General features: G+C 38.6%; 1 protein-coding gene across 4 annotated transcripts in view; it reads right to left on the minus strand.

The window, feature by feature from the left end:
* The window catches only part of ABCC8 (ATP binding cassette subfamily C member 8), a 74615-nt gene that overhangs the window by 37760 nt on the left and 11295 nt on the right, over positions 1-25560 (minus strand). For 3 of the 4 annotated variants that reach the window (XR_004368033.3, XM_030273845.4, XM_072929689.1), the window contains exons 5-14: positions 25008-25250; positions 23984-24187; positions 18961-19125; positions 16837-16992; positions 11245-11379; positions 10149-10311; positions 5851-5891; positions 5407-5552; positions 1239-1344; positions 907-1017 (exon numbers count right to left, since the gene is read on the minus strand). Coding sequence is in view for 3 of the 4 variants with exons in the window: in XM_030273845.4 (XP_030129705.4) it covers positions 907-1017; positions 1239-1344; positions 5407-5552; positions 5851-5891; positions 10149-10311; positions 11245-11379; positions 16837-16992; positions 18961-19125; positions 23984-24187; positions 25008-25250 (1470 nt within the window). In the remaining variant the exon portion in view is untranslated. The remainder of the gene's footprint in view (positions 1-906; positions 1018-1238; positions 1345-5406; positions 5553-5850; positions 5892-10148; positions 10312-11244; positions 11380-16836; positions 16993-18960; positions 19126-23983; positions 24188-25007; positions 25251-25560) is intronic. The other variant, XM_030273846.4, reaches the window with a different exon arrangement.

The following is a 25560-nucleotide window of genomic DNA, read 5'->3' on the forward strand; positions in this document are numbered from 1 at the left end:
GATGTTACTGCACTGGCCTCCTCTTTGTGACACTATTGTCACTCTAGGCAGTCTTTTGACCCAACATTGCCCCCAAAACCCTCTTTCAAATTTTCCTCTTATTTTCCTGGAAGTTTGTTCAAGAAGGACCCTGCACCAATTCAGCATGTATAAAAAAACCCCTGAAAGCATTACCAGTTGTCCTACTTAGTCCCATGAAACTCAATTATTCATCCTCTTTTGCTGGAAATGCAAATGTATTAGCAGGCTCCCTAAATAAACAGCTTCATCACTATAACAACCATCAGCATTTTTATTACTTCTGGCCATTTCCACAACAAATCAAGAGCATCAGTCTTCAAAGTGGCATGGGTAATTGTAATTTTTTTTCTTTAGACAAGTTTGATCTTTGGGAGTTAGTTTTTAATTTCATCTGTGGAAAGGCTACTAGTAATTCCAAAATAGGAAGGCAACATCCATGATGACATTATTTCGGGAATGTCTAGAACAAATTATTTTCGATTTTCTCCATCCTATTATTCTATACAGACTCTGAAACTGGAAGGAAGAGTCTGGCATATATAAAAGGTTGGGTTGGATGATCTTTTGAGGTTCCTTTCAACCTTGGCTGTTCTGAGTTAAAAATTTTAAACCTGAGAACAGGGCTAATGACTTAAACATTTGAAATAGCAAATGGCTGGGTGAAACCTAGAGGAATAACTGCAATTAATTACAACTTAGAGATTAGTAGTTAATTCTTAAAAAGTAAGACAGGTACAAGAAAGGTGGAGGTTAATCTCTGACAAATGCACAAGTGTCTGACAGTTCACACCAAACGCTGGGTCTTGAACTTGAAACTGCCATCAGAGTACAAAAGTGACTATTAGTGAGCTAATATAAGTGTTATTAGAGTGACCTTCATATCACCTTTACACAAAAATCATCTGCTTCTGTGATGTTAATGGGTCTTCTCATGTGAGAGCTGTAATTGTTCCAGTCCTCCCTGGCAGGCCTCTTGCGGTTCACAACCTTGAGTGGCTGTGCAAAATCAGAGAGACAGAAATAAGCACTAATTGGTGGCAGCATCAGTAAAATGTCCCAAACCCTAGCAACCACAGTGTGAACGATACAGTTCAGGGTATTAAAAGAGAGGTGTTGCAATTGCAAGAAGTAATCAATAGGAAATGGAGAAGTGAAAAATTTATTCTGGGTACAAACAACTGCAGCCACTTTACTGGCAATGAGACAGCTTTACTCACTACTGCTTGGTACTTGCTGTGATTATCTGCACTTCTTAGCTCTGAAGATTTATCATGCTCTTCTCCAATTTCTTCACTTGACAGGAATTCACTCAATTTCTGCACACTGAAAGGGAAAAAACCCCACAATGACACCTCAACCTTGGAAGCAAAACTTTCTTCACTGCAATGTTTACTACAGAGTATCCCTTTTTGCACTTCAGGTGCTGTCTGCTGCACAGTTTGTTCTTGTTTTGTTACAGGTGTATGAAAACATGCAATGGGAAGTTACCCAAGGAAGCTTTCAAAACCTATCCTGTTGCCTATTAACAGTGATATTTTAACAGTTTGTGCAGATGTTCCTCATGTTGTGTTCTCTTCCAACACCACCAGAGAGATCTCACACAAGGTTTTTTCAGGCATTTGGTGGGACACAGAAGGGCTACAACAGTGGCTTGTTTTGAAGCTACTCAGCCAAGCAGAATTATTGTCAATTATGCTGATCAAGTCTGGCCCAGTTAGTCCTACTGAAGAGTTTTATAGAAGCTGTACACCACGAGCCAAATTCAACCGGTGCTGGCGAAATATGATGTGCATATGGTAACTAGATAAAGGAATGTACCTTAACAGAATAGTATTCAACAGATGAGATATAAAAGGAATCCTGACAACCAGCAACAAAGAAGAAGGCATAACATTTTCACTAGCTGTTTTAAGATTGAATTAGCTGAGAGATAATGTGGCTTTATTAAGACATTTAACAGGTCAGGGCATCAATTTTATCTCTGTACCTGACTTTATAAAATGTATGTCTAATCTACTCACAGGAACAGCAAATTAAATTTGTGAAAGAATTGGATTGAATCATGAATTCAACATCAAAGAAGCTCAATTAGTTGGAAATAAGTCTTCAAAATTATAAAGTGGCAGAAGGCCTAAAAATAAATTTATGGACAAGAGCTGCAAAAATTGATTTCAATGTTTAGCCTTAGGCTAACTGGGGAGAAAGAGGAAAAACTGAAGCATTGTGAAATGTGGTGATCTGTTACGATGCCAGTCTTATAAAATAAGAATTCACCTGCCAAGATGTATTTTGCATTTCACTACCAGGGATTTCTTCTTTAGAAGGAGACTTAGTTTCTTCTAATAACCTTGTGAGATCCCCCACTGATGCCAAAACATTGTTGGATCCAGGCATTACAGCACTGCCTGAGGCAGACTCCCTGCCCAGCTAACACTTGTCCTGCAAGCAAAAATCAAAGTCACCCTGGGACTCCCTAAGAGAGAAATGGTTCTACAGGTTTTCTGTCAACCTGCCTGATTGCTAATGGCAGCTGGGGACTGAGATCAGTGGAGGGAATTTAGCTAGAGCAGGTACTACAATCTAAACAACAAAAAGGGGGAAATTAACTGTTTAGGATGTGATAAGAGGAATAATAACAAATTCATCTTTTAATGGTAAGATCTTTTATCTCAAAGGAAGTGATTAGAAGCTCCATTGCTAGAGATATTAATATTTATTTGCACAAAGTTCTGGAAAACAGGGCTAGGAATCTTACCCTTTTTGTTCAGTGAACCAAACATTTAAAAGAAAATTTCTAATGTATTTAAATGGATCAAATGATGGTTTAGATGCTGCCTATATGGATTTGATAGGCAGCTGCATCTATATTCTCTTCATGAAAATTACACTGATATTTGAGAAATTGTTGTGAAGAAGGAACAGACAGAGAAGTCCCCCATGTATCTGCTCCAGGGTCTAAAGGGGTAGGAAAAGAAGACAGCAAACATTTTCAGACCATGCATATCCAAACAAGTGTATGTCTCTATTAAGCCACCCAACAATTTGTCTTTATTCTCTAGTTGTGTATCCAGGTGTCTGTACTCACTGCAAACCTTTTACCAATTCCCTGCAATTCTGGAATTATTGCTCCTGAGACAATTACTGAAGAAACACAGTAGACCTGTGGGAAAATCTTGTGTTAGCAGCAACAGCTCTTACTTTAGGATGCCAGACAGTTCTAAACTCTTAAAGAATAGAAAAAGGACGTTCTCTGCAGAGCTCTTGCTGACAGCACAATTTGAGTATTCCAGTATCTCCAGAGGGGAATTTATCTTTAAGCTACAGAAAGGACATATTGATTAAAACACGGTTATTTGCACAGCTGACTGGAAAGATGGTTTGATATTAAAACCCATAAGACACATAATACCACTCTTGCTGTTTGACCTTTGCCAATTGAAAATGGTACACTGCACCCTTTGTCTCTGAAGACTCACATTGAAGAAATGCATCCATTGACTCCTCAGTTTTAATTTTCAGTGGCAGAAACACTCCACACATTTGAAAATCTCCAAAGCACCACTGTACAAAGAAGTATCAGATTTGTCACCTTCCTAAAGCTTCAAACAGTTGCTGCTCTCAGGAGCAGACACCCAAACCCATAACTTGGAATATTTTCAGGGGTCCTACATGGAACAGAAGCTTTGAATCTGTCAGTCACACAGTGGTTCTGAGTGTGTCAATGCCCATCCATGGGGATGCTTTGCAATTGGGCAATGTGTAACAATTAAAGATATTGACGAAGTTATTGATCAATATTGTCCTTGATAGCATCGAGCATCAAAGACTGTAGCCAATACTAACAGAGCAGGGTTTGTGGAGTGCCTGGGAAGCAAAGCCAGTAACATTCTCTTACTAGCCTTTACATGCTGGTTTCACTGCTGGATCATCTTCTGCACCCTGTCACTCCAGGAGAAGCTGTCTTTGTACACATGCTAAAATTGGTCAGACTATCTCAGCCTAAAAAAGCTGAAATACAAATTTGCCAAGTTTTGCCTGACCAGCTACCTATAAGCTGGAAGGTGTAACAGTAGGACACAGTTGCAGCAAGCAAACAATAGCTGTGCTCAACTGGTGCAAACTCGACTGTCTGCTTCTTAACATTTACTAAACTATCTCAGCAAGCACATCTTTGCGTGGCTTGAAAATATGTGGCACATGGTTCCAAAATATTATTCTGAAGAACGAAGCACTCTAGAGAGAGCAGCACCACCAACACTATGGAGCAATGCACTCTGGAACACTACCTGGGTGATACAGCCAGCCAGGAAGGCAAGGATGATGTCAGCTTTGTTACAGAGTTTGATTCTTGTCTGCACCACAAATGGCAGGGCAACAGCCTGCCAACAAAAAGGTATCTCCAGAATAACCCATGAAGAACTCCCAGCTAGAAATAATTAATACTTGGCTGATACTAATAGCTCTCAAATTGCTCCTGTGGCATTAACAGGCACAATTCATTTGCAAAGAAATCCTTAGACAAGCCAAAATAAATGCCTGTGGGTAATAGGCAGTGTCAGTGTGGGCTCCCAGGCACTCTGCTGGCTGTAATCTTTGCATGACAATTTGCCATGGATCTAGGGACTACCACAGTGGCTGCAAAACATTTCCTGCCAGCTGCTGATGCTCTCAGATTTCACACTCCTTAGGAGGACACAGCTGTGTCTTTGCACTGTCAGGGAATTTTCAAACACTGAAGGCAATCTCAGCCTTGTGCTGCAGTCTCCCTTCCATCTCCAAAGCAACACAAAGGCAATTAAGCAAGGGCTGGTGGCCAGTATCCATCCCATAGCTTAAACAAACTTGTCAGACAGCTCCATTGGAGGCCAAAATTGTCCTAATAAAGAAGGAAGCCCAAACTCTGCTTCCCCTATCAGTTTGGTAGACTTACACTGCATAAGAAAAAGCATTAGGAGGTTTTTACACTTAATCTGTTGATACTAAAATCCCCAGTGAAACAGCAATTCTACTGGTTGTTATTGGTTAGCTTTTGAACACTGAAGCTAACATGCTCATCAGAAAGTAAAAATTCATCAAGGCTGGATTAAACACTTGGTCATTACCTTACTGTGACTCTTAGAAGTGATTTTTAAGGTTTTTTTGTTTGCTTGTTCCGGTCTAACTCTGCCCCAACAGGCAAAAACAAGAGATACATGCTGAAACACATGTCCTTCTGTGATTACCTTTCACCCTTCTACATGCTTGATGGAGGGGGAAAAAAGTTGGGAAACAGTTTACAAGAACAAATAATCACCATGGTCTTTCTAAAGCTGAAGTTGTAAAATGAGCAATAGACAAATTCTCAGAAACTGGGTAGGTGGTAGATATTAATTTTACAGTTCTCACCTTACTAATGCTTTGACAGTGGATCTAACCACACTTGAGAGCAGGAACAACGGAGACACAAGGATATGAAACAGGGAGAGGGAGGCAAATGCCACTGATGGGGAGAAGTCAGCATTTCTTGTCAGATGAGCATGGACAACAAATGTCTACAGAGAGACAAACATCACCATCAGTGCTTTGCCATAAAGAAGGAAACAGACTTCATATTTCACAAGCATTTCATTTACAGAATCTGAATTCATACTCCCTTAACAGTTTGGGGGAGTGCTGCATGCTCTGGGCTGCTTCTAGTCTCAGAAGCCAAGTGGGCATTTTCCATTCTCTCCCAGAGGAACTGCAAATGTGCAGCAGGCTTGCATCCTGTTCTTCTCCTTCCCCAATTCCACATCACTTATACTTGAAAATACACTCATAATTAACACCATTTAAAAAGTCCATACTTACTATAAGCACAGCTGCAATTGGTATTGCTGCGTTCATAAAGACTGTGAAGGAAAACACACAGGAACATTTAGAAACAATTTTCATTCAGACATGCCAAATGCTAAAATGCCACTAGCACTGCTTTACAATGGTTTTCTATGCTCTTACCTTGCATGTCTGTCCCCTCTGTCACAACCTGAGGATATTATATAATCATCACCTTTTCATTTTGGCCTTCACTCAACTTTATTTCATGTAAGTAAACTACACAGAGAAAAAATATAGACTCTAGAGCTAAAATAGAACTCGGGCACCAGTACAGGCATAACAGAAAAAGGCTAGACAATTCCTTGGTGTTTCAAATGGGCCTGTCCTTTTCTTCTCTCAGATATAGCCATGCTGAAACAGGAAAAGCTCTGCCCAGTTACTTAATCTGAATTGAAGTCTCATTGACTCCTCTGGTTGACTGTTTGGTCACCCTTTTCTCAGCATAAACCCCTGAAGGACTCTATATAGTGTCAGATATTTCTCTTACCTACGTTTAGATGAGCTTTAATGAATCCTCTAACATATTCCTAAATTCTGTACTCATGCTTATATAAAATAGCTGAGTTATTGCACATAGCTCTAATTCCTTGTCAGAGAATTTAAAAATATAAGTATGTTAGAGTGTGTAATTACAAAATTAAAGCTTCAGCTTCAAATGACTAACATTTATTAAAGTCTAGAAGTGCATAGTTTACACCTCACCCCTGGGAAAAAAAAAAACCCAACGTATTTTTCTGAGAAAAATATTCTTCTGTGATGGAACACAAAGCAGCTTCTCATGTGTTTTTAATGGTTCTACTTCCTGACCATTTCTCACACTTTTTATCAACCCAAGTGTGAGTTTGTGGGCCCCAAGTTGGGCAACTCCCTGGGGGCTCCCCCAGCAGGGGAGACCCTCCTGGAGCAGTTCTGTGTCAGGAATGAGAGATTCATTGGACTTTTTTGGTCTCTTGTTATCTTATCTAAACTTCAGCACACTGTCTGTGCCCAGACCTTGCATGCGCGAAAACAGCACAAAAATGGCCAACAACCTCGTGCTGCAAGGTCTTTTTAAGTCTAATAAAAAACAAAGCTACCCAATTAAGAAGTGACACCTAAATTTTTTCCTTTCTAACCCAATAACTGACCCCTAAAGACCCACAATGCAGATTTTTCTACCCAATTACAAGATACCACCCAAACCCAAGAAGAAAGAAGAAAGGAACTCAAGACAACACCCTATATCCTCCATCTTGAACCCATCTATAACATACTAAAAATCCTAAAACCTAAATTTCTCACCCATGTGACATACTACACTACTGTCTACAATCTATTTCACACTTTCATGGTTTCTAGTTTACTTTGAGGCTTAGGAGGCCTTCTCCATGAATGAGGGTCAAAGTCAGTATTTTCCTGGAAGTCAGAGCACCCCAGGGCAGACAGGGGGATATTCCCCTTGCCCTGGGTTCCCACACCCAAGGAAGTTACAAGCACAGAAATTGTAAAGAAGGGAAGCTTGCTGCCTGCAACTCTGTCCTTCTGAATGCCATTTAATCCTTGCCTTTGCAATGTGCCTTTGAGACTGCTGCAGTACACGGGTTTGCTTTTAGGGATGAATCTGGTGAGAGAATCTAGCAAAGCTGATCAGCTTCTCAGAGATGGATCCTGCTCTGTTCCACAGCACAAAATCATACCCATCAAATAGGAAGCTGGATGGAATAAATATCCTGTAGGGTTGGCAAAGCTTGCTGTAAGTTAAGACATCTAAACTACTGGCGGCTCCCAAGAGGCAGAGCTGAATTTTGCTGTTATATGAGATCACCAGTACATACAAGGACTTCAAACATCTTTCAACCAAACAAACATGAGCCATTGGAATTTGGGGGTTGCTTTCCTTTATTTTTAATATTTTTTTTCCAACTAAGAGAGAGTCCAGAATAATAAAATGTTTTCTAAAATAACTCTATTTTGCAGTTAAGACATTACATTTAATTAGTTTTAGTCAAAATGATTTTGTTACTGGAAAAAGGTAGACTAAGAACTGAGAAAAATTTTCAGTTGGTCTGGATATTTTAGTAACAGTAGCCACTGTTCTTTTCCTGTGAGAAAGCCTGGAGTTATTTTGCTTCTGAGAGATTAGGCAAAAAAGCCATAGAAGTAGGAAACCACTCCTTTCTTTCTCTGTCTTTCCTGAATTTTAATGTACATTAGATCCTGTAAAGATGTCACCCAACTTTGATTCTGGTCGAGGCCTTTCATTAAAATACAGGAAGAGGTAATTTCTACAGTAGCCCTTTCAGTACACATGAACAATTCCATATCCATATAGCCAGGATCCTGGCACAGGGATGAGGCACACCAGATCCAGTTTCCATGTGGTCTTGAAATGGAATTTTCTTGTAGTCTAGCCAACACTGCCCTGGAACTTGTAGGTATATTTTCTGTAATCCAATGCAAATCTATTCCTTATGAATAAAATAGCTCCAACCACATTCTTTATTTCTGTTAATAGCTGTGTGTACTTAGAAAAGAATTCCAGAGTCTATTCAACACTCTGTTAAAATAACTATATATAAAAATCTATTTTCTGCTTTCTTAGTGTTCTAGCATCTGTCTGCCTTCCTCTAGATCACACATACAAAAAATTGTGGTCCTCTAATGCCTTTTATTTGTTTTTTCCTAAAGAAATTAAATCATGTGTTCACTACAACATTAGCCAACGTGTTTTGGGCTGATTATGCTTCTCATTATAATTATACTTAAGTTAAAAGAGCACATTCTTTTTTAGTCTTCAAAAGTGCAAATTTGCAAAGACAAGTGTAATTTCTACTAAAATCTGAAGGTGTAAAGAACTCCTAGGCTGAAACAATAAGAACCTTTATAAGCCAAAATTATTAAGTACCATCAACATAAAGCTGCACTGCTTTACCCCAAGCTGAGAAGTTATCTCCTGTGTCTTCCACATTCCTAAATATCACACATAACACAGAATAAGAATGCAACTGCAAACTTGGAATATTTCAAGAAGCATCAGTAAATAAAAAGGTTTTCTAATAATACGGATTCGTATGTTATTGCTTCACAGAACAATCAGTACCCCTGGGATGAATACACTTTTTCCTAGCTGTTGCAAATGACTCTGTGAGGATTTAAAATTCAGTAAGCCTTCTCAGCCCTACAGCTGAACCCTTGGCCCTAACTATAAATAGATTTTAATGCCACATGAAGCACTGCAGACAAAGGGAACCCATCTATGTTGATCTGGGAGTAAGAAAGAGTTTCTGCTCTCACAGCCTGCAGCTAAATTCTGTTTTATGTCAAAGCAGAAACTCTTCTCCAAGCCCACAGTGCTTAGGATTGCCAGAGAGAAATTCTGGTCTCAGAAGACAAGGAATACTTCAATTTAATGTCAGTTAAATTCAGTGGGATCATGATATTTCTCTTAAGAGTACATTTCTTATGTGATCACAAGAACAAGGTCTCCTTATTATCCCAGGAGGTATTTGTACAGGTACCGAGTAGTGCTCAAAAACTTCTTGATAAAATTATCCATTTCATTATTATCTCACAGATTATATATTCTTCAGTGTGACTTTGCTAATTATTTCTAAAATATTACCATAGCAATTATATAGGTACTGCATATAATCTTCTCAAATACAGAGTTCAATTTGCTCTAGGTCTTTTTAAACACACAATAAAGTCTTAAAGCAGCTTGAAAAATAACAGGAGAGGAAAGAATCTGGATACAGAATGAAAAAATTGCCAGAATACTCATGCTTTTCTTTCCAGGATATAGAAATGGTTTTAAGAATCACTTATTTTAACAAGAAATCCAAGTTTTGGGTAAGAGCATGTAAATATTATGTGTTGGAGCTCCTGTGCAAAGACAATGCCTGTCACACATTATTAATATGTTCTGAATTGTACAAAATGCAGGAAAAAAAATCTCAACAAATAAATTTCAACATCAGCTTCCTCTCAAATGCTGTGTTCTAGAAGAGAATATTGCTGGCTGGATATAGCCTGTGAAACATTTGTCCCTTGAAAGCTTTTGTCCAGAAAAAGTCAATTCTTTGAAGCACTCATTTTTCTTTTAGGCATATTTCCCATACAAGCAAAGTTCTACTGAATTAAATGCACGGTCTGACTAGATGGAAAGTGAGAAGTACAGATCAGAGCCCAAAGCAACTGAAATAATCTCGACAGAGAAATGGTAAACTCATTAGTAGCTAATAATTCAGTAGCACTTAGCTGAGCAGTGGATTAAGGTGAAGGAACAGACTTACTGGATATGGAGGTGTAAAGGGCAAAAGACTTGAGGCTAGTCATTTCTTTCTGTCTGGTTTCCTCCACGCTGCTGTGAAATATGTGCTCCCAAGCATAGAGTTTCAGGAGCTTAATGCCCCGCAGCATCTCATTTGTCTTCTTCAGTCTCTCGTTGGAGTACTCCTGCAACATTTACACACACATTTACCTGAGGAGTACAATAAAAACACTGCTTCCCTAAGCATAAGGATGACACAAAAATGATAAGCAGCCCCCTTGCACAGCGCAGACATTTCCATCACAAACAGCACTGCTCCCATCTGCAGGAATTTCCAGGTGATGCTGACTGTATGATTGGATGCTGTAAGAATGAATGCTGTCCACATTTCTGGAAGGGTGCATACTGTTGATGGAAAGGAATTCCTCTACACACAGGAAGATGCACAAATAACTCTCCTCACTACCCATGATCTGTGGTGGAAGAGATTTCAGCTAGCTCTGGCTCCATGACAAGTTCCTGTGGCTTCCTTGGCAGTGCCACAGTTGATGAAAGGGGCAATAAGGTCCAGAGCAGCTGGGCATGGGAATGCCAATGAAGCAAGGTAACGTTGTCAGCAGTGATGCAGGTGATTCAAATGATACACAAGGCAAATGAGGGATCAAGGAACAGCTTGTGACTTAGCAGACCTCTAAGCTCCCCGCTTGAGGCACACACCATGGGAGTCAGGACTGCATGGAGTTTGTTTAAATAAATCTGATAGATTTCCACATCTAGGGTCCAAGTTTGGATTCCTACTTCCTTTCCCTTTGGACACAAAACTCAACAGCTCTGTGCACTGCCCAGAACTACTTCAGTCAATGACTACTGATCATTTGTAATTAGAAGGTTTTAAAGTTTTTTTTGCTCCTAGGGAACCATACTTGCTGAAAAATATAACCCCCAAAAATAGGTATTTACTGCTTACACTTACAGTCTCACATTCTTGAAAACTATGAAATTGTTGACAAGCAATTCTGGGTCAACATCCATGCTTAAGTTTGTAATTCCAAGACAGAGACCAATGCATAATTACCAGAAATTATATTTAGATCACAAATTAGTTTGAAGACACTCACCAATGTGCTTCGCTGGGCCTGTGAGAGTTTTGTGGCTACAAAGTACTGAACAGGTGCAAGGACTATGATTACTGCTGCTCCTATTAAGGCACTGATTCCAAGAAGGTAGTAGAGCAGAAGAACTCCTACAATTATCTGTTGGGATAAAAGAAGGTGAGGGAAAGATCTTGGCTTGACTAGGGGCATGCAACACAAAGACCAGTTTCAGGGTAAGGGACAATGTTCAACCAACAGCAGCTGCAGTTAGAGGCAGCCCAAATGTCACAAGTTCAGCGCAAATATCACTGCCACTGTGATCAGTTAGGGCTTCTCTCAGGGACCCAGACACCCAACTGGTGCTCCTTTCCCCAGCCTGGGTATTCTCTGTATTTCTGTTTCTGTATTTCTCCCCATTATGCACAGTAAAAGAAAGTTTTACAGGTTTGTGCATCTTCTGTAATTCATATTCTGTAATTTAACTCAAAACTGTTTAAAAGAACTTTATTTAAAAGTAAATAAATTTTAGAAAAACACCTTTAAATAAAATTTAATTTAAATATACTTTCAAATAACACATTATATCACTGAAAATAATCACCTCAGATAATCTCTGACATAAACTGGCGAGGACCTATTTTAAGGATCTACAGTGCCAGACAGAAAATTACTTTTGAAAAAGGTTAGAGAAACAGTGTTAAAAAAAAAAAAAAAAGCTTTGTCATTGGATAAGTAAGAATCTAGAAGAAAGCCACAGTCTGGATAGAGAGGGTTTACTGTAAGCAGCTCAATAAACACAAACAATATATACAAGCTACCAAAGTTAATTATCACTATTGTCACGAAGTGAAGTCCAGAACAATCTGCAACATTGAAAATCTAAGTATTTAAAAGTTTAAGCTGATAAATCAATCAGAAGACACAGGGATAGAAAGTTAATTTCATACATCATTTCCCTTAATTATAAAAACCCAATAATTGGAAATTTCCGTAGTGCGTTATCTACTACTTGTGATATGTTTGTACACTCTCATAACCTTCACAGAAACAGTCTTCCATCATTTCAAAGCTCAATGGTCATATGCCTATTTCCACACATTTATATGAATCAGCTGTTTACATGAAAAAAAGGAGTTTGTAGTTTCCACATTTCTATCAATTTAAAGCACAGAGAGAAAAAATACTTTTTTTTTTCTTAGGAACCCTCTGATGTCTCTCTACATCTGAACTAAACTAAAACATGACTCTCAAAATGAGCCACAGTATTGACTAAGAAAATATGCACTGACATGAAAGTAAAGCCCCATTGTAAATGCACCAAAAATCTAAGTAAGAGGCAAGGTTAAATTGCAAATTAAAAAAAAAAAAAAATCTTTCAGTGATGAGTAAATGAACAATCTGCTTCCACGTGAAGTCAGGAAATTAATGACTGTTTGAAGCCAAACAAAACACACAAAGCCTCTGCCAGATACACCTGTCAGAGCTCTCCTCCATCACACAAAATGTTCTTGGTCTTTACAGATCAAGATTTTTCACTCCCAGCTGCTTCATCATGGGCAGATACTGTGGACACTCAAAATGCAGGAAAGCATTGACCAGTGAGAAGGCACAGCAGAACAAACACTGAGTCCCTGTTTTCCTGCTTTCCCAACCTACTGGTTGATTATCAAGGACATTATGGGACCACCTGGCTCTAAAAAGAGAACATCAGCTTCTCCCATAGACAAAGATAAAGCTATCCCAGCTGGATCCTGAGAGTTACGAGTTCACAGCTGCTTTTCCAACCCTCATCCAAGCTACTGAGAGGGTCAGTCTTTGCAATAAAAATCCCATGTTTCCAATAGGTTAAAAATGATCCCACTTTAATCTTCTTTATAATGTGATAATACAGACAAACTTTTGAAATACCTACATGTATGAAAAAAAAAAAAAGTGAAGAACTGTATCTGAAAAGAGCTGAAATCTTATTGAACATAATTATATCTCACATCACATAGTACAGAATCAAGACTAGAGAGTACACAGATAATATCTAAGCTCTGGAGGACAGTATCTGGCAGATGGGAGGGCTCTCACCAGTATTCCTGAGAAGGCAAAAATCATATTTAAAAAAAAAGTCTGTGTAATGAAACACTGCTTATCTTTCAACAAAATCCCAAAGCTCTTCTCTGCCAGAGATAAATATCAGGAGTGAAAAGCTCAGCAATAGCTTTGGTTATTTTGTCTTGATTATTTATTGAGGATGGCAAATACTTTCAGCCAGAAACTGCTTTGTGGGTAGTTTTGAAAGAAACAAATGTCCTTTCATTACAAGTGTAAGCTGTCCCTACCAAGGAGCCAGAGATATGAGAATACAGGATTTTTTAATAATCACAATGAAATCAAACAAGGGTGTTTATCAAATGGAGGCATGGGGATAAGGCCTTCTTAAGTCCCCATTTTGCTCCCAGGGTTTAAGCCAAACCTACTGAGGGCATCTTTCAACTGACTGGCATCCCTGTGCCTCTTCTCATGGATTTCAATAACATTCAAACAGTAACTTAAGGCAATGATAAAGCACCCATTGACTCCAGTCAGAGCAAAGATGGGGCTCAAATTATCTGGACTGTATAGAAAACCTAACCTGTCATGAATGGCTATTATAAAATCTACAGCAGATGCTGAAATGTTGATTGCTAGACTAAGAGCTACAAAACAATTAAAAACCTGTTTTAAATAACAATGGAGTTTGTGCAATGCAGTATTAGCCATCTTTCAAGCAGCCAGTAATTGCTTTCTCTGCCTCATAAAACAAGGTACTGAATGAAAGCTATGGAAAAACCTTCTGAAGAAGCCTTTGTGGCCAACGTGACTCACTGATTTTGGCAAGGAGTGCACCACCCACAAAACAGGAGCACGCTCCAGCACTGATTGTCCTCATCTCCTAAGGAGCATCGCAGCGGGAACTCTAATGCAAATATAATTTTATTTTCTGCAGACTGTCAGGAAGTCTTTATGAGTCTGTGACTTCTGGCCCAATAGAGCGAAATGTTGTTACAGAATATGCAATGGATTTGGATTAATTCTCAGTTGCAATAAAGCACTCTCTACACTGTGCTGCCAGAGGTCTTAGAAAATAAGTGTACATGAAATTGATAGCTTGTACATAGTTTGTCTATAATAATTGATACTCTAGACATTATTATTAAGGGGGTGGACTCTTCTTGACTCTCCATAGCTTTTCAGCAATATATTTTAGCAGTCTACAACCACTGACTTCTTACTGTGCTTCCCATAGAAGGGATGAAAATACTCTGACATCCAAATTATTACCAAACTGCCAATATGTAACCATATCTAATATGATATTTCCTCTCAATTAATTTTCATTATAATTATCATCCCTTTTGCAATTTAGACATCAACATTAGGACATATTCCTTGATAATTTTTTTCCTCCCCACTTTAAAATAATCTGGTTCCCATTTTTCCTCCCCCAGCCATAATTTCAGGGAAACCATGCCAAAAAATAAGTCAAGTTGCTTTCTGAAAAAATTCCAGATGATAACTGATATATGCATCACCCTCCCTTAATTCTAGAAAGCAAAATGTTTTAAACTGCCATATAAGTTCCTCCAAAGCAGATCAGAAAAACTAGTTCACACCTCTTGGGCAGGAGTAACTGCACTGGAAGAGAAAAATGCATTTATACTGCATGATGCAACAACACTGTGACCTAAACATGGCCACAATCACCTTAAATCTCAGTATTTTAACAGGCATGGTTTTCTACATCCCACATGTGTAGAAAGCACAGTTAAAAGAAGCCATCAGTTAGTAAACTGCTGAGTGTTTACACCTTAATAAACTCACTATCCTCATCTGAGGCTTTGTACAAGTCTCGTGGAGCTAGCAAGTTTTATCAGAGATTCAGACAAATTATTTCTTCCTCCACATCCTACTGCAGTCTCAGAAGCAATCTACCCCCACTACCAGAGATACTATCTGTGGTAACACAGCAGGTTTCAAACATGTGGCCAGAGTGTGAAGATTCAGAGTATTTCAGGAGGACACTTACTGCTTTTTCAGAGAATAAATACTCCAAGACTGAGACTACACAAGAGGATACAAGATGAATTCAAAGACTCACTATAACTGACAATAAAAAACTACCTACATTGCCCCCTCCCCAAGTATCTTCCTCAGTGAGGAATAGAAGCTAGAATACTCTATGGGCAAATTGATAAATCAGGCATTTTTTCACCCACAGGTTAGGAAGTTAATCAGGTTTATCACAAGATCAGGTGATTTGAAGACCTGATTTTAAGGGGAGCTGCTCAGCTGATCTGTAGCAGCTTGACAAAAACCTCATGTATTCAACAGGAACAATTACAAAATCCACTCAATTTTAGGAAATATCTTTATTTAGATATTCAGAAAAAGTCCTGATGGCCAGCGGTCTAACACCTCACTCCTTGTCTGAATGGCTGGCTTTTCTTCCCATTCCCAACTTTTCAGTGTCGTTTTCTTATATGCTTACGATCTTACAGAAGAAAATCACTAGTATAAGATCCTGATGGACACAAACTCCTAAGCAACACCCCTAAAATCACATTACAAACTGCCTGGAAACACGATCTGCCAGTTGGTGTCCATATACAGTCTCATGAAAACCATTTAAATTTTGGGCAAGGGCAAGCAACCAAAAAGCCAAGCTGCTGGATAGATTACTTGCAGGTTTCTGACTTCACACCAGCAAAATCAGCCTCTGTATGGTGCTGGAACCAGACTGCCTTTGTGACATGAACACAATGAAGTTTTTATCATGCTTTTGAGACGAAATTAGACGTCTAGAAAATACCAAATTCACCAGTAAGTGAATTTAAACTCTACTGCCTCTTCTGTTTGTGCTAGCACTGAAGCACACCCAACAAAAGTGCACCAAGTAACTGGAAGCAGCTCAGTACCCTGCAGGAAGACTTGCAGGGTACTGAGTATCAGATGAAACTTCATGTTTTACTGTCAGCTTTTTCAGGAAATTCTTCAATAGAAGTGTAAGGTGATCCAAGCTGGAAAGGAGACTGAAGGGATCAGACTGCTGTTTAGGTACAGGAGGCCAAAGACACCAGAGGATAAAGCAGAAAAAACATTTTGCATAACAAATATGTTATAACAAAAAAAGAATAGCCTCCAAAACAATGACAAACTGTGGAGTTTGCCATCCAAAAAGCAGCAGCAGTTTCGTGGAATGTCCAAAGGATCAACTCTATATAATCATATTTATGCTACTTTTCTTTGCTTCTGCTGGGATTCGCAAGACAAATGAATGCAATATCTTCCAGTTAACCTCCCTGATGTAATAAATGAATGCACTGCAACCTGCTGCACCCTATAAATTGTTACAAATGCAGAGCATTTTTGGCAGCAGCCAAGATCCTAATACCATCATAAATACTTAAAATCCAGTCACACATCTGGAATCTATTACAGACAATATTTCTAAATGTTAATAGCTTGAAATTTTATTCCAAGTTATTTTTTAACTTCTTTAATATCCCCACTTTCACAAAGCTCACATGCAATGAACCCCTACAGACTGACATGCATTAAGAACAAAAGCACATTCAATCACCTTACCTGTACTGGCATAGCCCAAAGGTTAGGGCAGAGGAAGAAGAACCACATCAACTGATTTGTGTCTATGGCAACCAGGTTACAGATCTGGCCTGCTGTCATCTCCCCCATAGACATGTTAGAAGTTGAAAGCTGCATGATTTTATTGTATATTTTTGTCTGGAAGAGAGATCAAAAGGTACTAGCATACAGAAACAAAATGAAATTTCAGGCTCCATCTAAACCCCAGGCCCAGCATGTTGAGAGCAAACAATATTTCCAGTAACTTGAGTGATGAGAATAAAGTTTGTCCTTTCACATTATTTTTCAATTTAAAGCTACTATTCCTCACTTCCACAAAGCACAGTGCTGTTACCTGCATTGTGGTTGTCTAAGTACTCCCTTTTTGCATCCCTGTGCATCAATAAGAGAATGAAACCTTTACTGCCCAAAAATGCCTAAGAATCACATTAGAAACTTCATAGTTAATCAAGTTAATGTGGTTCTCTGGCATTTTTGGTCAGTAAAGGTTTCATTATTTTATTTGCTGGATTTACACTTCCAGCATCTCCACAGAGTGCCCTTCCTGTAATGAAAACTAAGATATTATTAGCTTCAGTATATAATCCTTAATGTATTATAATCCTTGTTATTTTTTGCAGGCAATTGACTCAGGTCCCATCCAACCTCAGCACAATGTTCCTGGCTGAGAACATTGCAGCATTTTGCTTAGAGAACTCAGTTCCACTACGCAGTTTAATTCACAGACAGTGAATGTCTCAGGTACAATTCTGTACTGAATTAAGCAGCTGCCTCAGTGCAGAATCAGGCACCAGGTATAAAAATAACATAGTACAGAATAATGAAAGCATACTTTTATCAGCTAGTTTGGTAAAAATCAAATAGGACACAATGAACAGTGGCAGATTTACATAGGATAGGAGGAGAGAAAATATTTGAAGAAAAAAACATAGGAAAACAAGTATAAGAATACTGGCAGGGAGACTGCCATTTACACTGATCTGCTGCTTAGAGTGCTGACTAAAAATTTAAAAATTTTCCAATTTGAATAGTCTAACTGGCATTATCTGGACCTCTATTATTCAGAACAGTAAATACAAAGCTTTTTTAAAATAAAATTTATTTAGCACTCTTTTCCAACTATTCCCCTATTGCACTTGCTTTGGTCCTTGTATTTTTCATTCATTTGCAGGTCTTCCACTTGATACAAGTAATGTTTTTTTTTTTTTGTTTTGTTTTTTTTTTTGGTACTTTTGGATCAAAGTTTTATTGCTGTAGAATTTTTCTACTTCAATCTAATCAGGTAAAACCAATGGATGGAAACCAGAAGTCTGTCAGCTGACAAGTGCTTCCAAGTGTAAGATCAAAAGAGAATTAAACAATTAGGCTGCTATTGAAAGCATCCATCCATCACAGAGACTCCCCACAGGATCCATGCAGCTCAGGGGATAAATAGTGCAACTTCTAAGTTACACTAAGCCTGGATTTCATGCTGTCACAGGGTAGGTTTCAGTCAGTGCCTTTGGCAATCCCACACTGTAATCTTACACCAAATTGTCTCATTTCCAGGCACAGAGCTTTGTATGCTACATCAAACTTTGATCTGTAGTTGTCAGCTATATAGACTGACACTGCACTCTGACTTGCATTCAGTGCTTACAGACTCCACTGTGCCTGGCAGATTTTGTGGCATGATCCATAGAATAAAACACTCCTCATGCATTGGGAATACAACCTATCCTTCTGTCCAAAATGTATTTGCAATACATTTTAAAGGTGTTTTATTTGCATGGATGTGATGTTACCAAAAAATGCCTTTGAAATGGGAGAGGTACAGATCACACCTAAACTGCTTCAAAAGTTACATTCAGTTTTACTGTCAGCAAATTTTTGCTTGGAGGCAAGAAGAAATAAAGCACTGGATATTGAAAATAAACATTTATATAAAACCATCAAAATAAGATGCAAAGGAAACAGAATTTAGGGCTAACAAAATTTTTAACAGGAATGGTACATTCAATACATTTCAGGAGAGAAGCATTTCAGAATTTAACAACTATATAATTTATATTTACAACTACATGTTGATGAGGGTGTGAAAAGGTTAATTAGTAATATATTAGGTACCTGTATTGCACCTCTCAAGTTGATTCCTGTTTCAATAGCAACATAATATGATGCTTGCAGAAATGTCCTTTGCAACAGAAGGGCAAAAAATAAGAGTACAGCCAAAACATAAGCATTGGACAGGAACTCTTGTGATGAAATAAAGAAAACACCAAGAATTTTAGTCTGTAAAAAGAAAGTAAGTTAGAAATCAGGTGCAATGGTAATTTGCATAATTAATAAGCAGACATAATCACAGTTTATTACTTTGAAAGTGCTCCCAACCTTGTCTGAAACCTCACAGTTTATAACTTCAAAGAAGCAGTCTCATAACATGCCAACTCAGTAAGCTTCATTTAAATGCAAAATTATGTTTATAGAATTTCTGATATCCTTCCAAAACTCTAGGACACTGAGTTATAACTCCATATGGTCATTTATTAAAAAATGTGCACTGCCCATCATCAGAAAGGAACAGTTAACATCCTTTGGGAAAAATTACTCTCTTTATTTTAACACCTCAGGTTATTGAACACTAAAAATGACCTTCAGAACTTGTAAAAACCCCAAAACTCTTTGAACCATGCAAATTATTTTGGCCTGCAGCATCTCATTCACTTTTATATATGGTCATTACCTTCTAGCAAGCTCATGAGATCACCAAAGTGCATTTTGAAGCATGTCTACAGCTCAAAGGGAAAACAGTGCATTTATTTCTGATTATATTTAACAAGCTGACACCTTTGGTGCCACAAGTTGAGACGCTGGCTCACCATGGGAAGCCTTCTGTAACTAAAAATGTCTCCATTATCCTCTTTCTCCTCTTAGCTTCTTCAAAACTTCGATTGCTGAATTGGGCTTCCATTAAAGGCAAAATTAGGAAGCTGACTCCTTCTATGACCTTTCAGAGGGCTTCTTGCCATTTACACTCCTGCTCTATCCCTTGCTCAGCACATTTTTTTTTTTGCCGACATGGTTTCTTTGCTGCTGAAGTTTTTCACAACTGCTATAACACTTAATCAGCTGTATTTCACAAACTCTCAGTGTCTGTACATTTTATTAGATTTGATCTGCACCTGGCAATTAACTTCATAAAACCCCCATATGGTAAGTTCATACAGAGGCAAAATTTAGGTTTTTAAGTTGTTCTTTTGCCTGAGCCAGCTGGAAAAGGAATAAACTTCTCCTTACTCTTATTTATACCCTGGTTGCTCCAACCTGCACACTTCTGTTGCTTACTGTGCACTAGCTGGGGAGTTAACTGGATTTCTTCCTGGGCCAATTCAAATCACTGAGACAAGGAAATCAGCCCAGAAAAAAAAAAAAAAAAAAAAAAAAAGAAAAAAAAAAAAGAATAGGCAAAATGAACCAAAAAAAAGGGTCCAATCAGTGCCAGAGATATAAAGCAAAGAAGAAAAGAGGAGCAGAGGTGAAAAGGAATGTAAAAGGAAGAAGCTTTAAAAATCTGTATTAAGGGCAAAAATGAACAATTACAGTACATGCCAGCAATTATAGTTCACATAAAGAGATATTTAACTGCTATTTTATCTGTTTGCACCCTAAAGGGATTTTAAAGGGATTTCCCATAGAAATTCAGGCTACAGAAGCATTTTATACTACAAATAGTCTATAGTACACTAAAAATTAGTTTCTCTTCCAGATTATGTACAGTCTTACAAGTTCAGGTTTTCAGTGCTGTCTGCCATACACATCTGGCCAGTACTGCTAATCTCTGCAGCTAATACCACTTTTTACTGTATGTAAAAGAATACTTTTATTTCCCACAACTGTGTTTGACAAGTCATGATTGTCTAGCAATGACATTCTGGTGCAGCACTGATTCCCATCAAAACATTATATAATAGCCAAGGAGGGAAAGGGAGATGAATATTCTCATCCTTTCTTCTAATAAATGCCTTGTGAGAAAAAGAGGAAGAGCATGCATACATAAACATCACACACTTGCTGATAGCAAGATGTTTGCCAAGCCTCAGATGAATTATCAGGGCATTATGGCTTACTGAGCATACCTGCATTTAAGCTACAATAAATTCTACACACACTTGTCAGCCTGCAGGAAGCAGAAATACCTGAACACTTCCTGAGCTTTTCACATATAAGGCAACTAACCTTGTTCAAGAAGTTGACAGAAATAATTAGATGTTTTATTTTCAGAAATAGCTTTGGGAATATTCAGTGTCCCACTTTCCTGAAAACTTCAGGGTAACACCAATTCTTAAAAGTTGTTCTAACCAGTAAAAGGCTGAGCAAAAAGCTGCTATTGAAATTCACAAAGACTCTAGACTCACACAGTCTTAATGTCAATACTGGGCTTTTTGCTACACTGGGTCCTATGACTTCAAGAACTTTTTAAATAATGAGTTTGCTGCATCTCTGAATGTGTTATGTCAGCAGCCACTCCTAATACTGGAACTGCTAATCCTAACGATGCAGCATGGAAGATGCTACCAGCAAATGATAAAGGTTATCATTCTGTCAGTCTCTTCTTCAGTGTGAAATGATTAACGCTCAGAGAAATCCATGTCATAGGAATGTTCTGGGGTGGCCATAAATATTGATACTGGAGTTATAAATAAACATGAAGAGCATGACAGAATTTAAGACACTGTCGTGCTCTGACTAACTACAGCACTAACTTGAGCAGTTAATACTGCCTGTGACACCCATGTGATCTGAGTTACAGCCCCATGGTGGGTTATATCTGTCACAAAGGACCTGAGGAATAGAAAAATTATTCTATCTCTTTGCCTCCAGTTTCACAAAGAGAATTTCTCTTTGAAAGATACAGCTGACTCATTACAAAATCTCAATCTAAATGTTTAAGATGTAGCTGGGTAAGAGATGGGTAAAAGACACCCTCCATTGTATCGCAACTTATATTGCTTATCTGATTCTGTCCTACTGTATGGCAACTCTTTCCAGTGCCCTCAAACTCAGCAGCACATCAAGCACAAACACTGTTTCCCCCCACTTATCTTTACCTTCATATGGCAGCATTTTAGAAAGCTTGTTTCTCACACCTCTGAGGCTCACAGGGGCAAATTATAAGGCAAGGTTTTCTTCTTTTGACTCATTACAAGCAGGGATATAACATTCCTAGTAGTAGAGTTCGTGTATTTCTTTCCAAAATAGAGCAAGTTGGCTAGGTATATGAACATACAAGGTGGCCCTCCTGAACACCCTAGTCTGCTTCCAGATAGTTTGAATAGAAACACTTAATTAGAAAGATATTTCACATCACCCAGCAAAATCAATTTTCAAGTTTAAATGTAGTTGGAACCTTACCAGAGGAAAGAAAAAAGTCAAAACATAAGGAAAAGATAAGCAAAGTTAAAATACACCCTTAAGTGTCACTTGTGGACTATGATCATCGGTGAATATTGCTGTTAGGTGATCACAAATTGGTGTAAATGACAACAGTAAGGTTACTGCTTAGCTAGTGAGTGAGGATACCAGGCTGGATAAAGTTCTGCTGAGGGTCTATCTGGACCATACCTAACTTTTGCTTTTTCACAGAGAAGCACTAGCTGACAATTTTAAAGGCAAACTAAATAGGGTAATCTGTAAATTACGTCAAATCACAATTTCAGCTGAAACAGTGTCCCAAACAAATTACTGAAAAGGAGAGCTCAAGAGCTTTCACAATACTTTGCTGCAACATAGTACTATAGTCTTAATTTTCTCATTTCCTGCTTTAACTGGTTTCCGTTGAACCTACTTACTATATTAAAGTTTCAAAATATTAGTAAAAGGGTTGCAAAATGGACAAACAGTTAATTTTAGCTTGAGGCCTTTGTTAAATTTTCTGCACTGCAGCTAATGGACTTCAATATTTACAGTGGACCTAATCCAAAGCGTACTTAAATGAATGGGTATATTTCCATTAGTGTCAACAGACTTTAGAAATAGTCTTATATCAGACACTAAGTGAGCTGCAGAAATAAACTGATCTGTCTCATAGAAATCCAACCTGAGTGACCTCACCTTATAATGAAAAGATGCTTCCTGAGTTACAGTTTTATTTTTAGTTAATCAAGAAATATGTCTGCTTCCTTTTGGAGATCATTCATTTAAATAACATCCTTTAAAAATAGTAGATCTTTCAAACTAACATCCCCAAAGGCACTAGAGCGAATGCATGGTCACAGTTAAATTACTTGGCATTTTATGATGATGGCAAAACTCTGCTTTAGTCCCCTTAGACATCCTTCATTTTTTAGAAATGCAAAGCCAAGCCTATCAAAAACACATTTTTCCTTTCTGGAAAGCACTCTGTTACATATTTGATTCAATCTCTAGTCAAGATTGCACCTAAATTCCTTATGATGTTGATGGGGTTCTGGATATGCTTCACTGTTTTCTTGAATGAGGTTATTTTCCAGAATGCAAGGCTGACTAGATGCATGGCTCACATATTTTGCCCCCAGAAGAATCACAGAATGGATCAGGTTGGAAGGGACCACCGGAGGTCATCTAGTCCAACCTCCCTGCTCAAGCAGAGTCCTCTCAGAGCACATGGCACAGGATTGCATCCAACTGCTCTTGAGTACCTCCAACGAGGGAGGCTCCACAACCTCTCTGGGCAACCTGTTGCAGTGCTCAGTCACCCACACTGCAAAGAAGCTTTTCCTCATGTTCAGGTGGAATTTCCTGTGCTTTGTTTCCTGCCCATTGCCTCTTGTCCTATTGCTTGGCAGCACCAAGCAGAGCCTGGCTCTGTCCTCTGTCAAATCTCCCTTTGGATATTTGTATAAATTGATGATGTCCCCTCCCAGTCACTTCTTCTCGAGGCTGAACTCCCTCAGCCTGTCCTTGCAAGAGATGCTCCACCTTAACCACCTTTGCTGCCCTGCACTGGACGTGCTCCACCACAGCACAGGAGTGGGTATCAGGCAGTACTTTCACACCGGCACCGCCAGCACGCACAGACACAGCGCAGTCACTTCCCTTACTGAGGACAAACAATGCAGAGTCACAGCATCCCTTTTTTGACTCCTCTCTTTTGGTGACATTTTGACAGTACCTGTGGGCGGATGGTGTTATTTCCTTTGCCAACGTTGTGAACAATCCCAGAGATGCAGAGCGGCCCGGCGAATCCGAGCAAGTCAGCCAGGATACGGAACGTGCTGCTGAGAAGTAAGGGTCTTCCAAAAGCACAGCAGAGAGCACGCCAAATGGATCTGGAGCCTTGGGGAGATGATGATCTTTTGTTCTGGTCAGAATTAAACTAAAATTAGTAAGAATTATGTTATACATTAACCTCAGGTCTGATAAACCGGCTTTAATTCATTGACAAGCATTTGTAATCTCTCAGGTAGAAAGCAGAGGAACTACAACTATTGTTTCTTTTTGTAGAGTCGGAACCAAGGAATAATTGCACTTCTCTCCACAAAAAGAACCGTGATTTCTTTCCTACCTTTAATAGAGATCAAGTAAGTGTGTTGTTTGTGGCCTGCTGAGGAAGGAAAAAAAAAACAGGGAGGGAAGTGACAGGTTTTTGTCCTCTGGTGAACACAGAGACTGGAAGCATACACTTCTTTGGCAGGATGCAAACAAGTTCTCTTAGAATCCCATACACACACAGCTCCCACTAAGGAGTGAAAATCAATTTGAGCCAAGATAGTTTCAGCCTTGAACTCTCCTATGGACAGACTGTAACTGCAATAACATAGCAAAAAAAATAGCCCTGCAAGGCCTAATTAATACAGATGGTGTAACTGAATGTTTCCAGGGTCTTATTAAGAGGAATAATGATGTTCAGTGAACACAGTCCATGATTACTTTCCACATCAAAATAGAGGCTGTACACATTTTACACACATTAACCAGTAATGTGCTTGACATACATGTTTGATTAGAGAAAGTTCATGATTTGTACAAGGTCCAGCTCAGAATGTAGTCTCTTGGTATATGAACTGCTATGCCAATTAATACTTTATTTGCATCATTTCTGTTTATATCTCTTTGTGTCATGCTTATATGATAAAAAGTAATGAAAAACACAAGCTATGAGTAAGCAGACAGACATAATTCCATGCTTTGCATACCTTCTGTGCTTCAAAGGCCTCGTTAAGGCGAATGTAATTGGTCAGAGCTCTCATAGCAATGGGAAGCTTGCCTATGGTTTTCAAGTCTATTGGTTTTTTATGGGCAGTCTTGATGAATGTATTCATCCACCAGTATGTTCCTTTGGATAACAGATTCACAAAGGGCTGCAAGAATCGGACACCAAGATCCTGGAGGTCCTCAGGAGGTTTAACTTCTTTAGGAGTTTTGAAGAAAACATACCTCTGAAATCCAGAAAAATGCCAGCAGAATCACGGTGAATGCATAGAAAATACAAGTGCACAAAGAACAGATAAGGACATTGCAGATAATCAATTAATTAGTCTTGGTTTCTTAAAAGACATTCAAGTACAACCAATACAGCAATCCAGTTTCCTCAGGTACTGAAGATAATGAGAGGCATCCAGTCTAGAAATAAGTAATTCTTATCATTCACTATGACTCTGCTTATGGTGCAAAAACTTGCATACTTACAGGATAGAAAAACCAAACCACCTTACAGAATCAAAATCAGAACCATCATGGCTGGGAAAC

This window comes from Taeniopygia guttata, chromosome 5, assembly GCF_048771995.1.
Source record: "Taeniopygia guttata chromosome 5, bTaeGut7.mat, whole genome shotgun sequence".
NCBI classification, from domain to species: Eukaryota; Metazoa; Chordata; class Aves; order Passeriformes; family Estrildidae; genus Taeniopygia; species Taeniopygia guttata.